This window comes from Phyllostomus hastatus, unplaced genomic scaffold (assembly GCF_019186645.2).
Source record: "Phyllostomus hastatus isolate PE091 unplaced genomic scaffold, TTU_PhHast_1.1 phas_contig_80, whole genome shotgun sequence".
Classification (NCBI taxonomy): Eukaryota; Metazoa; Chordata; class Mammalia; order Chiroptera; family Phyllostomidae; genus Phyllostomus; species Phyllostomus hastatus.
Window position 1 is genome coordinate 29800719 of NW_025333960.1, and position 12603 is coordinate 29813321.

At 39.9% G+C, this 12603-nt stretch overlaps 1 protein-coding gene across 1 annotated transcript in view; it reads left to right on the plus strand.

Annotated features, from left to right (window-relative positions):
* The window catches only part of GALNT1 (polypeptide N-acetylgalactosaminyltransferase 1), an 82251-nt gene that overhangs the window by 38763 nt on the left and 30885 nt on the right, over positions 1–12603 (plus strand). Inside the window, exons 4-5 of the mRNA XM_045849862.1 lie at positions 5932–6098; positions 11747–11954. Coding sequence (XP_045705818.1) covers positions 5932–6098; positions 11747–11954 — 375 coding nt within the window. The remainder of the gene's footprint in view (positions 1–5931; positions 6099–11746; positions 11955–12603) is intronic.

Consider the following 12603-nt stretch of genomic DNA (forward strand, 5'->3'; position numbering starts at 1 on the left):
TAGCCAAAATAACTTTGAAAAAGAATAAGGTTGGAAGATACACAGTAACCAGTTTAAAGACTTATTACCAGGCTACAGTAACTAAGACAGTGCGGTGTTGTCAAAGACAGATACATAGATTAGTGGAATTTAACAGAATGTGCAGAAGTAGACCCACACAGATATGGCCTGATATGTTTGATTTTTGACAAAGGCACTACAGCTATTCAGTAGAGAAATGATTAACTTTTCAACAAATGGTGTTTGAACAATTATTCATATGCAAAACATTAATTTATACCTAAATCTCATGTTATATGAAAATTAACTCAAATTGGATCATAGATCTAAATCTAAAACCTCAGAGTTTGTAACTTTTAGGGAAAATATTCAGACCTGACATTAGAGAGTATTTAGATATGACACCAAAAGCATGATTTCATAAAAGAAAAAAAAAGAGTAATTTGAACTTCATCAAATTTTAAAACTTTCACTCTGCTAAAAACACTGTTAGAGGAAGAAATGATAAGCTACAGACTTGGAGGAAATTATTTGCAAACCATACTTTCAATAAAGGAATTTTATCTAGAATATATAAAGAACTCTCAAAATATACCACCTACTTTTTAAAAAAATTGCATGCAGTAAAGTTACCCAAAAAACTTGACACTTCACTCAAGATGCTACATGGATGGCAAATGAGTACATAAAAAGACATTAGCCATTGGGGAAATGCCAGTTAAAACTATAATGAGATAGTACTTTATGCCTGTGTAAATAGCTAAAATAAAAATTGCAGACAGTACCAAGTGCTGACAAGAAGGCAGGACAGTTGGAATTCGCACACATTCCTGGCAGACAAGAGGAAGCCTCTGGGGTACTGCTGACAGCCTGTTTCTTCACCTAAGTGCGGACTGCTTGACACATTCACTCTGTGGGAATTTATTCAGCTACATACTTGTGATTTGTCAGCTTTCTTGTATGTATCAATACATTTTAATAAAAAGTTAAGACTCTTCCTTTCCCTCTCTAACCCACAAAGTTTTATATAACTTAAAAAAAAGAGTAGCTCCATCCTTGCCCACTGCCCACAGGCTCGGGCTCCCATCCCAGGCTGTGCCCATGGCTACACAGGGTGCCTTCTCTTTCACTTACTCAACAAATATTTCTTCATTGCCAGCTGTGCACCAAGCATTCTTCCCGACACTAGAGACTGAATAGTGAGCAGAAATTTCATGGTCTGTGCTGTCATAGAGCAAGGATTCCAAGATGAAGACAATGATTTTTTTTTTTTTAAATCACACCAATTAGGACTTCCAGTCAAGATGGAGACATGGGTAAACACACTTCACTTCCTCACACAACTACCGAAAAAAATTACAACCAGACTTCAAAACAAGTAATGCCTAGAACCATCAGAACCCAGACTTGAGCTGAATGCAAGTCTCACAACCAAGAATTTAAAGAAGCCACATTTATCCAGAAGAATAAGAGGGGTGGAGACATGGAGAGACCAGAGATGTGGTGTGGCAGGGAGAGGCGGCAGAATGAGCTGTCCCACACGCACAGGTGCTGGAGTAAAATAGGGAGGGACACCTCAGGAGAGAGTGAGTGAGGGAACCCAACCTCAGGCCAGACCACACAGCTCAGAGCTCCAGCACCAGGAAGATAAATTCCCATATCTTCTGGCTGTAAAAACCAGTGAGGGTTAGGGTGGCAGAAGAAACTGTCTGATTTTCAGGAGACTCCACATAAAGGGCCCACATGGACTTAGAACTTACTTAGACTCACCCACTCTGTGATTCAACACCAGGGCAACAGCTGGAAGGGCACTAGTCACCAACAGGGAGTAAGTGAATTGACCAGAAACAGGACAAGTGCTGGGCAACTTCCAGAAGCCAGGCAGTGGCGCTGTCCCTGGTATTGTTTCTTCTCTGAGCCCTCCCCATCACACAGAGCCACAAAGCAGTGAATGGGTTGCCCCAGCCTGGCAATTACCTAAGGCTCTGCCCCACACAATTTGCACAATCTACAATATGCCACACCACTAAGACAGAGAGTCAAAGCAGTTCTACCTGATACACAGAAACAAACACATAGATGCTGCTAAATTGAGGAGACAAAGAAATATGACCCAAATGGAAGAACAGAACAAAACCCCAGAAAAAGAACTAAAAACAGAGATAACCAACTTATCCAATGCAGAGTTCAGAACACAAGTTATCAGGATGCTCAAAGAACTCATGGACTACAGCAACAGCAAAGAAAAAGACACAGGAAGAAATGAAGGTTATCAGGTAAAATTTTAAAAATTCTACAGGGAACCAGCAATGGATGGAATGATGCCAAGATTCAGATCAACAATTTGGAACATAAGGAAAAACTAAACATCAACCAGAACAGTAAGAAGAGAAAAGAATTCAAAAAATGTAGACCTAAAAAATACAAACGGTACTATAGGGAGCCTCTGAGACATTTCCAGAGTACCAACGTCTCAATCATAGGGATGGCAGAAGAAGAGGAAGAGCAAGAAATTGAAAACTTATTTGAAATAATAATGAAAGAAAACTTCTAATAATAGACATAGAAGTCCAGGAAGCACAGAGTGTCCCCAAAAAGTTGGACCCAAAGAGGACCACACCAAGACACACCATAATTAAAATGCAAATCATAAAAAATAAAGAGAATCTTAAATACACATAGTTACCTACAAAGGAGTTCCCATAAGACTGTCAGCTGATTTCTCAAAAGAAAGCTTGCAGGCAAGAAGGGACTGGAAAGAAGTATTCAAAGTGATGAAAAGCAAGGACCTACAACCTAGATTACTCTATCCAGCAAAGCTATCATTTAGAATGGAAGGGCAGATAAAGTGCTTCCCAGATAAGGTAAAGCTCAAGGAGTTCATCACCACCAAGTCATTATTACATGAAATGTTAAAGGGCCTTATTTAAGAAAAAGATCAAAACTATGAACATTAAAATAGCAACAAATTTACAGCTATCAACAATTGAATCTAAAAAAACAAACTAAGTAAACAACCAGAACAGAACCAGAGTCACAGATATGGAGATCATGTGGAGAGTTATCAGCTGGGAGTGGAAAGGGGGAGAATGAGAGAAAAGATACAGGATTAAGGAGCATAAATGGTAGGTACAAAACAGGGGCATGTTAAGTACAGTATAGGTAATGGAGAGGCCAAAGAACTCATATGCACGACTCATGGACGTGAACTAAGGTGGGGCATTTCTGGAGGGAATGGGGGTACCAGGTAGAGGGGGCAAAGGGAAAAAATTGGGATCACTATAATAGCATAATCAGTTTTAAAAAGTGGTACAACCTTATCCTGGCTGATTGTCATTCCTGAGGATGTTTCACTTGGGACTGGGTGGGTGAAAGCTGCTTCATAATACTGCCTGTGGCCTTCCTGCTCATCCTCAGCTTTGTGTCCCCCACTCCACAAGGACAGGTGGTCCCTCCATGGGAAAAGCTTAACTAGAATACTCAAAAGGTCTTTGGTTCTTCTCGAGCACTTTATGGCTTTCCTGGGGGGAGTGGTTTGTGTGTTTATCTATTTTGAGATCTGTTATACTTTTCCCCATGTTTTCTCTATGTATTTTCTGTTTTGCCTTCAGAGAATATTTGTGAATTTGTTGTGTTCTCTGAATGATGACATTTAACTGATTTAGGCAATTATTTTCTTTTCTTAGAATCCTAATACTTGATTTGCTTCTTTAGTTCTTCCATCCTATTAATGAATGATTTACATTTCAGTCTTCTTTATTTCTAGTGTTTTTCCTTTCCACACAACTCCAGACTTTAATTATTTAATATATTATCCAAGAAATAAATCTGGCTTACCATTTCTCTTCTGCAGAACCTGCTCTCTCAGATGTTTGTGTTCCCTCCCTGTTGCTTCCTAGCCATGCACGTGGCTGATGACACTGTGTGTGCTGTGCATTTCCTGATCACCATCAAGGTCTCGCTCAATTTTGCTCTTCTTGTTGATTTGCTAAGCTAGCAGCTTTGTGGTCACCCTGGCTATTTTCTGTTTCCCACTTCTCCTATAATAATAAATAGGACTCATTTGGGAAAAGAGATCATATATGACTTAATATGAATCAGTTAAACAATACCAGAAACTTATTCTGAATCATACCCAGGCCATGCCTGATTTCACCATCGCGGTCGTGTAAGCTGTGAGTCGGGCTTTCAGGGTGTGTCTTACCGTAAAAACATGAGTTATCTTCGTTTGTTCGCCTATGATGTACCTGAAGCAAAGTACTAATGCACATAAACACACACACGTATATACACACGTGTCTCTACCATTTATGACAAAATAGTTGTAATGGAAAACTATTTTCAGAAGTATTATTTGGGATGGTAGGGACACATTATTCCATAGCTTACGTAACTAGTCTTTTGGTCTTACCTCTGTAAGCCAGACTTGTGGGCAGGGAGGTGTGAGCAGGGAGGTGTAGACAGGGTGGTAGATTGTGTGGTGACCTTCTAGTGGATCTTGGAGTGAACGTAGAAGGAGAGGAGTGGAATGTGACGTGCAGGTGAGGCTATAGGTCTTTTCATTCAGTAAATAAATAGATAGTGAGGTTACTAACAATAGGAGATGGAGACCCTACTGTGAAAGAGAGTCTTGAGAATGGTAGAAAGGATGGGAGGGGCTGAAACTGGATTTAATGAAGAGGACAGCGGAAGCTCTTTGTTTCTCCCTTTCTCCTTGGAGAGAACGGGGACCAGTGCTGATGGGCTCCTGTGGTGAACTCTCCTTCCCATTTCTCCTTTATTCAACCCCTTGACCTTGTCAACGTTTTTCCCTTCCATTTTCTTTTTCTTCCCACTGCCAACTAGCAGCCCTAGAGTGGCACTTCTGGTATGTATGGTTGTTGTGGCAGCTTCTGAAGAGGGGGTCAGTTGATGTGTTTCTCACTTCTTCCCTCCTCTTCCCTTCTTCACTGCCACTGACAGGCAATAACAAATAAGATTAGTGGTTGCTAGAGAGCAGGGGCAAAAATGGAAAGAAAAGGCTGGAGCAGCAGTTAGAATTTGGGGATACCTAGAAAGAGTTATATGTGCACTTTAGGAGTGTTTATGTTGTAAAGCACATCCCTTGATTTCTGCTTGCTTACTACTGTTACTGTTCTCTGCTAGCCTTTTCTGTAGTAGTTTCACCAGCCGACAAGATTGAAAGAGGAGACCACGTAGCCTAAAACAAAGTGCTAGAAACATACAGTTAATACATTGTTTCTCTGTGCGTGTATTTTTTAGTGTGTTTGGTCTTTTTGATGATTGCATTTCTAGACACTGCTTTACTAAACCAGATGCGTGTTGATATTTCAGTGTAAAGGAGCTGCATTAGGAGCTTGGTCAGCAGGGCGTGGACCGTGGAGTCCTCAGTCAGGCCTTGCCACCCCCTTGCTCTTTCTGTCCTCAGCTTCCATCTGTGAAATGTGGCTCCCAGTACCTCAGGGAATTGTTAGGAATCCTAAGTCCCCAATATACCATAGACACTCGGTGAATATTAGTTCTCTTTCTTTGTGGGAGGTACGTTTTTGTTTAGATTATTAAGTTGTGTAGATTCTAGTGGTTCTGAGCATTTTTGTCCAGCTGGATTCTTGAAATAAATTCAGTTTGGGGTTGATGAGAAAGCCTTAGTACCTTCTCTGTTAAATTCACAGAAAACATTCATCAGGAAGAAGTGCCTAATTTTAAAGAATTGACCTCTTTAAAATAATTTTAATTTAAATACATAACTTTAAACAGATACTATTTATTAAACATGCAACATTAACCGAAACTTAAATAAATGAAAAGTTACCAAGAGTCCCACCACGAGAGCAAACTGTTTTCATTGTTTTATTACCCTTTCTAGTCTGGATTCATTCGTTGTGCTGTCCTAACAGTCCCTCTTTGTAAAGGCATTTGCTTTGTCTCTAGGTGTAAAACAAAGGTGTATCCAGATAACCTTCCTACAACAAGTGTGGTGATTGTTTTCCACAATGAGGCTTGGAGCACACTTCTGCGAACTGTCCATAGTGTCATTAATCGCTCACCAAGACACATGCTAGAAGAAATTGTTCTAGTAGATGATGCCAGTGAAAGAGGTAAACTTTACATTGTAACACCAATAATATGCTACACCTTTTGTCATTAATGATTTTAAAAAATAGTTGCTATCATTTTTAACCCAATAACTTTATACAGACTTCTAATTTATCCTAAAAATATTTGTGGCATTTGGACTCATTCACATATGCAAAACAATTAGATACTGTGAAACTTAAAATATTACTTTAATTAGCTTTTAATTTGTGTCTCAACCTTGTTTTTAAAAAGAAGTAATGCTATATAAAATGAACATTTATATTTATAAAGAATAGTGAATAAATCCACATAACTTTATTAGGACTTTCTCTGTGGGAAGCTGCAGCTCTGAGGTATTGGAGAGAGACTGGATCTTGTTTAGAGCCATAGATGGAGAAATTTAGTTGCCTATACAGTGGGGAGTATCTCTGACAGCAGAGTGAGGTCTAAGCGGGTGAGCCTTAGTTTTCCAGGTTCTTCATGTGTTTTCCCATTTTAGTCCACTTCTAAATTCAGGAATGTGCTATAGCTAGGAGCATAATAGGATGAGGAAGGAAGTTAAGAAAAATGGTATATAATATGACTCTGATCTCATAATAAATCTCTACAGTGACTCTTGTCCAAACAAATATTCGTCCAAGAGTCTCAGAACTTTTCATGAGCTTAAAATCTCTCAAACTGTTTCATGAAGTACTCTTTTTGGAAAAATATATTAATTAAAAGTAGCCCCGCCTAACTTTATTTATTCTAAATGCTGCTTGGAGATTTCACAGTACAGGGTAATGTAGAAAAGGCTCCAGTTAGTCCATCAATAAAGAACCCTGTTAAATTCAGTCACGCAGCATTTCCCCAGCTGCCCTCCCCCCTACCGCCACCCCCAAGGCAAATCTATTTAGGATCATTGGTGCCATGTATTTCCCCAACATTCCTGAGCTCACATGAGAAAAATTTGGAGGGAACTACAGAGAATGGCTCTCCCTTCCTTCCATGATCAGCCTTAAACTTCTTGACCCATCACATCAATCCCTTTCACTAGTATCTTCAAGTCCCTTGCCTAATCTCTTACTGCATCTGCTAGGATAGTTTGGTCAAGTATTATACCTTCTCCTTCCTGTGCCTACACTAAATATGTACACTTAACCATAATTAAATTTAATCATCTCATATAATATTGGGAACAATTTGCACATTAATAAGAATTTAAGTCTTATTACTTTGCCAGATTACAGAGATATAAATGAAGGATAAGGTATAGTCCTACTTTCTCATGTACCTTATAGTTTATCTCCCTGATTTAATTAAGAAAACAGTTGATAATCATGTAAAAAATAAAATTATTGTATAATAAATAATGTGATTAATGTCAAAATTAGAGAGCTGTTATAAATTAAGAATACATTTAAATAATTACTGTGGACAATAGGAGCATAAACCTCGTGGATAATTTTTTGCTAGCTAGGAGTTAATTAATTCTTTAAAAAAATTAACTCAAGTTCTTTTAAGCAGTGATCTGTACAAACATCTATACTGCAAGTGACTTGCATTTGGTTTACTCATATGCTGATATTTGCCATATTAAATATTCCTCAAGGAGAGATATTTTTCTTCAGATGAAATGAATTACTTTTCCATTTCCGCCTTTGGTTGCACTATTACTCTGTTAGGTGCCGGAGAAGGCTGTGTGGAATGCTCTTTTGTAGGATGTGGCTTCATTAGAAAGACCCATGTGCCCATAACTCTAAAGTGACAAAGTCACATTTACTAGTTATTTTTTCCCTTCCTTATCTGTAAGAGAAAACGTGCAGGCAGACGTCTACTTCACTGTCCCCCTTGGGGCTCTTAGTCACTAAGCGAGGTCCCTCAGTGTTACCCCAGGACCCCCAGTCTGGGGTCTGCTGCTCCACTGTCTTCTGCCTAGGAAGCCTCAGGAGCTTAGCTCGGGTCATCATTTCTGCTATTTGGAAACCTGTAGGCATTGTGTTTTTGTGGTTGTAATTGTCTTGCTATCCAGACTGAGAATTATCTAATAGAATTTTCTTCAGCTCTCTTGTTTAGGTGGTACCTGTTGGGCCTAGGAATAGGAACCAGAGCAAGCTTTTTATTTTTAAGTAACTCTCTAATAAGTCTTCTGTTTCCTCTTCATGAGACACATCCAGTGCACCAACACTTCTCACCTCAAATGGTGAAGTAGACCAACTAGTCTTCTCACATACACTCCTACCCCACCTCAAGAGCCTTTCTGATCATGTTACTTCTCTGATTAAAATCTTTCCTCTAAGTCTTAGAACACAGGTGGCAAACACAAGGCTCGTAGACAGAATCCAGCCCTCCACCACCCGGCACCTTGTTTCTACCTGGAGGCAGCGCCGAGCTCCTTACCCCTAGTTAAGGAGTAGTTACATTTATACAGTCCGAAAGTTACGTTTGGCCCTTTGAAGGCAATTGAGAGGCTGCTGTGGCCCCTGGTGAAAATAAGTTTGACACCCCTGCCTTAGAGGAAAGGCCTGCATGACCTGGCTTCTTCCTGCTTCGTCAGTCACATCTTGAACCATTCCCTTGCCCACCCCTTCTCCACAGCCCAGCTCAAATGTTTACTCAGAATCAAATTATATTTAGAGAGGCCTTCCTTGACCTCCCAAGGTCAGGTTATATCTCTCTGAACACATCTCAGAACACTCTATCCTCCTTGACAGCTCTTAACAGAGACTGTTACTTGTCTATTTATGACTGTCTCCTGCCCACCTCCCTCCATCTCTCCACCTGACCCCCAGTTAGACTCTACACTCCATCCAGTCTCCTTGCTCACCATAATCTCCCACAGTGCCTGTAACTTAGTAAACAGAATTATTTAATGTGTGACTGAATGATCTACCAGTCAGTTAACCCTTGCTTTCACTTTTTTGTCTATGCAAGCTTCCTAATTAGGTTGTGTAGCATGCTCGGTCTGCTTATGGCCTCAGGATACTTGATCTCACAGTTAACCTGCTGAGTTGTCAGCAGCTCTGTTTATTAAAGAAGTGTGCAGTAGGTGCTGTAATTATTCCTATTTTATTGATGAGGAAAACAAGGCTTAGCATAAACCAAGGGCTTGGCCCCTTAACTGCTCTGCACACTGCTGTCGGTTGTAACTTGACTGTTACAGGGTCTCTGATGGAACAGTGCGTGAATCCCTGGTTCATGTCAGAAGTTATGTAATTGTCATCTCAGGTTATCTTCAAACTTAGAACTGACAGAATGTTCCTAATCTGAGACGACTGTTGTTTTTCTCATTTTACACAAAAGGAAACGGGTTCTTACTTGGTAGGGATTAGGAGTCAGATTTATTAAATACTAAATTCTTTGCTCTTTCTTCAGTTTTTTAGAGTTCTGGCTAAGATTTCTCAGATGTTGCTATGAGCAGTGAAGCTTGTTCTGACACTCACACTCTCTGACAGCTTCACACTGTCTGATGGAGAGATGCTTAGGTATCCATTTATAGGCTAAGAGCTGTAGAGATATTCTAATAAACAAGATTCTCTTATTTTGAAATGACACAGTTGCTTCTAATCATAGTCACTTAACTCTTCCCTTCGCCCTGCCCCATGCTCATTTTTCGTAAAATGAGGCTTGAATAGTTATTAATCTCTCATCCAGCCCTGAGTCCATAATTCTCTATCACCTGTTAGGAAGACACCTATTTCTTAGCTTTATTGCATGGACGCCACAAACGTGTCAAACTAAGATGTTAAGAAAATTTGTGGAATAGTAACTTTTTTGAACTACCAGACCAAAGAATCATGCATTTTTTCATTTTATTTATAGACAGGACAGAGTATTACAGCTTTCAAAGATGTGAGATTCAGGAATTAGATTGATTTGCTTCATAAGAAGCACTTTAAATTGTCTCATATTTTGGAGAAAACTTACTGGAAGGACATTGTCAATGGCATACCCAGCCTTGACTGGGGTAAAGTGCTAGAATACACCTCACACCCTGCCACATGAGGGTCTGTCAAACTCGGGACTTAATGTCATTTTGTGTGTGTGTCGGACCAGGTGATTCCACAATCCTGAATTGTTCTCTCTGTAGTTTCCTGCTGGGATTTCTTGCTATGGATGAAAAGTTAGGCTTCAAAATCAGGCAGGCATGGCTTTGAACCTTGGATTAACCCCTTAACAAACTGGGCCACCCCGATCAGTTCATTTAATAATATGAGCCTTAGATTTTTGTCTCTAAAATATGTGACAATCTCACAGTGTCATTGTACTAAATGAATTTAAATATGTCAAGAGCCTGCCATTCTGCTAAACAGACACAGGATAGCTAGTGTTGCACAGTGTCGCTTGTCTCTGGGATTGGCACTACCCTTATCTTTTTAAACTCAAATTATATCTTTCTGACTCTAAGATTTGGTTCATAAAATCACAGTGTTGATCCAGGTAGGAGTTCTATTCCAGGTGTTTTTCAAATATTTTTTAAGCCCCAGTATATTAGGAAATATATTAGCAGCAGTGGAAATGATGGATATTTTGGGGTAGTGTGCTCCACAGGCCCTTTCTCTTTCACAGTCTTTATATTATTCTGGTCTGACCAGTTAAGCAGATGAGAACCATGTCACTCCTGTCTGTCCTTCCCTCTCCACTATATAGAAAGTTTTTTGGTTCCCCACTTTTAGGACTTAAAGAGCCCCTTAATACATATATCTTGATTTCACATGACCTTCCCCTTATCAGAGTCCTACAGGACAAAGCTGGTCATCGGAGACCCACTCGTTCCATCTCAGGTTCTTCCTTCCCTGGAGAGATCATCCTCACACCTGTCGTATGGGGACTATTTGGAAAGACCTTTGACCATACCACCATCAGTAGCTTCTCTGGCATAAATGCCATGAAATAACCTAATCTGAAAAGTTCTTTCTCTCTGCTTTGACGAAGCTGAGCCTTTTCTACTTTTTAAAGTCAATTATGTACTTCAGCAGCAGCACATCCTTAGCTTAGGGTCATAACCTCTATCCACACAGCTCCAGGATAGCTATTAATTTCACATGCCCACTTCCTCTTCCTTTCCCTTTTCCTCTACAATTGTTCTTTCCTCTAAAACTGTTTTTACTTAGATCTGCTTGACTGTTAAGGATCTCTGTTTGGTCTTGCAATTAAAATCCAATACTTCTCTTCTGAGCTTGACCTCCCTTCTACCTCCTGATAAAAGAACTGTGTAGCCAAAGACTTGTAATCAATAAGACAATTAGTTTCTACCTTTGAAGAACTACTATAATTTTCTGAACTCTAACAGCTACTGCATACTCTGTTCCTTTTCTCTATTGTGGTCTGGATTTAATGCTTGTGAACTATATTCCTTCTGTTCCTGATCCCAAAGCATGATTAGAAACAGCAAAATGGAGCCTTACAAAGAGTTGCTTAGAGAAATGTGGTAACGTGCCTATCTCTAATTGAGCCTGACCCCGGAGGCTCTCCTGATTCCTGGTGTACTGGGGTAGGGGCAGCCCTGGTGCTTTCTCTCAGGAAACACAAAGGCTCCCTAGAGCAAAACGGGTCTATGCGTCAGGGAGCCTTGCTGAAAGTGCTCAGTAAATATGTGTTGAGTGAATATGGCAGACCAAAATTGCTCTGCATCTGGATAATGCCAGGTCACAGCTTTTTAATGTTATTTTTGTTGTTAATTTTTCAGACTTTTTGAAAAGACCTCTAGAGAGTTATGTGAAAAAATTAAAAGTACCGGTTCATGTCATTCGAATGGAACAACGTTCTGGATTGATCAGAGCCAGATTAAAAGGAGCTTCTGTGTCTAAAGGCCAAGTGATCACTTTCTTAGACGCCCACTGCGAGTGCACAGTGGGGTGGCTGGAGCCTCTCTTAGCCCGGATCAAACAAGACAGGTAATTTTCTGGGATCTATACATTTGTTTCCTGAACTGTAATGGTAAGTTGCAAAATTCTATATTTGTGAATAAATAAAAAAATAATTTCCTCTGAAGTTTCCTTTAAAATACCCTTGAAGAGCACTTTAAAGGAATTATGAAGAAGACCATATTCTCAAGTCTGGAAGGAGTGTTTGTAAACTGTCTTGTTAATGAGAATGGATTAGGAGGCATGTTGTTAAGATGTATACTCTGTGTAAAGTCTGCTCACTGAACGGGAGCAGAACAGATGGACAGTGAACTCCGGGAAGGTAGAATAAAGCTCTTTACTTGTCCCTACCCTGTAAAGCTTACACTAGGGCTGGCAGGTCATCCCATCTCTGTCTACATCCTTGCTGGAACTGTAGTACAGCAAGAAGTAGAAGGGGATGGGAGATACGTATTACATCCTGAAATGCTTAATTGCATGTTGAAAAGCACTATAGTCTTAGATAATACAGGAAGAACATCAGGAGCTGTGGATGCCCATGGCTGTAGTCTTTCATAATGCAGACAGATTTTTACAAGAACAACCTACTGCTAGGCTCTGGCTTAGTTCCTGTGTATCAGAAGCTCAACTTCAGTCTGCTCGACAGATCTCAATTAGTTGAATTTCTGCTTGTAATCAC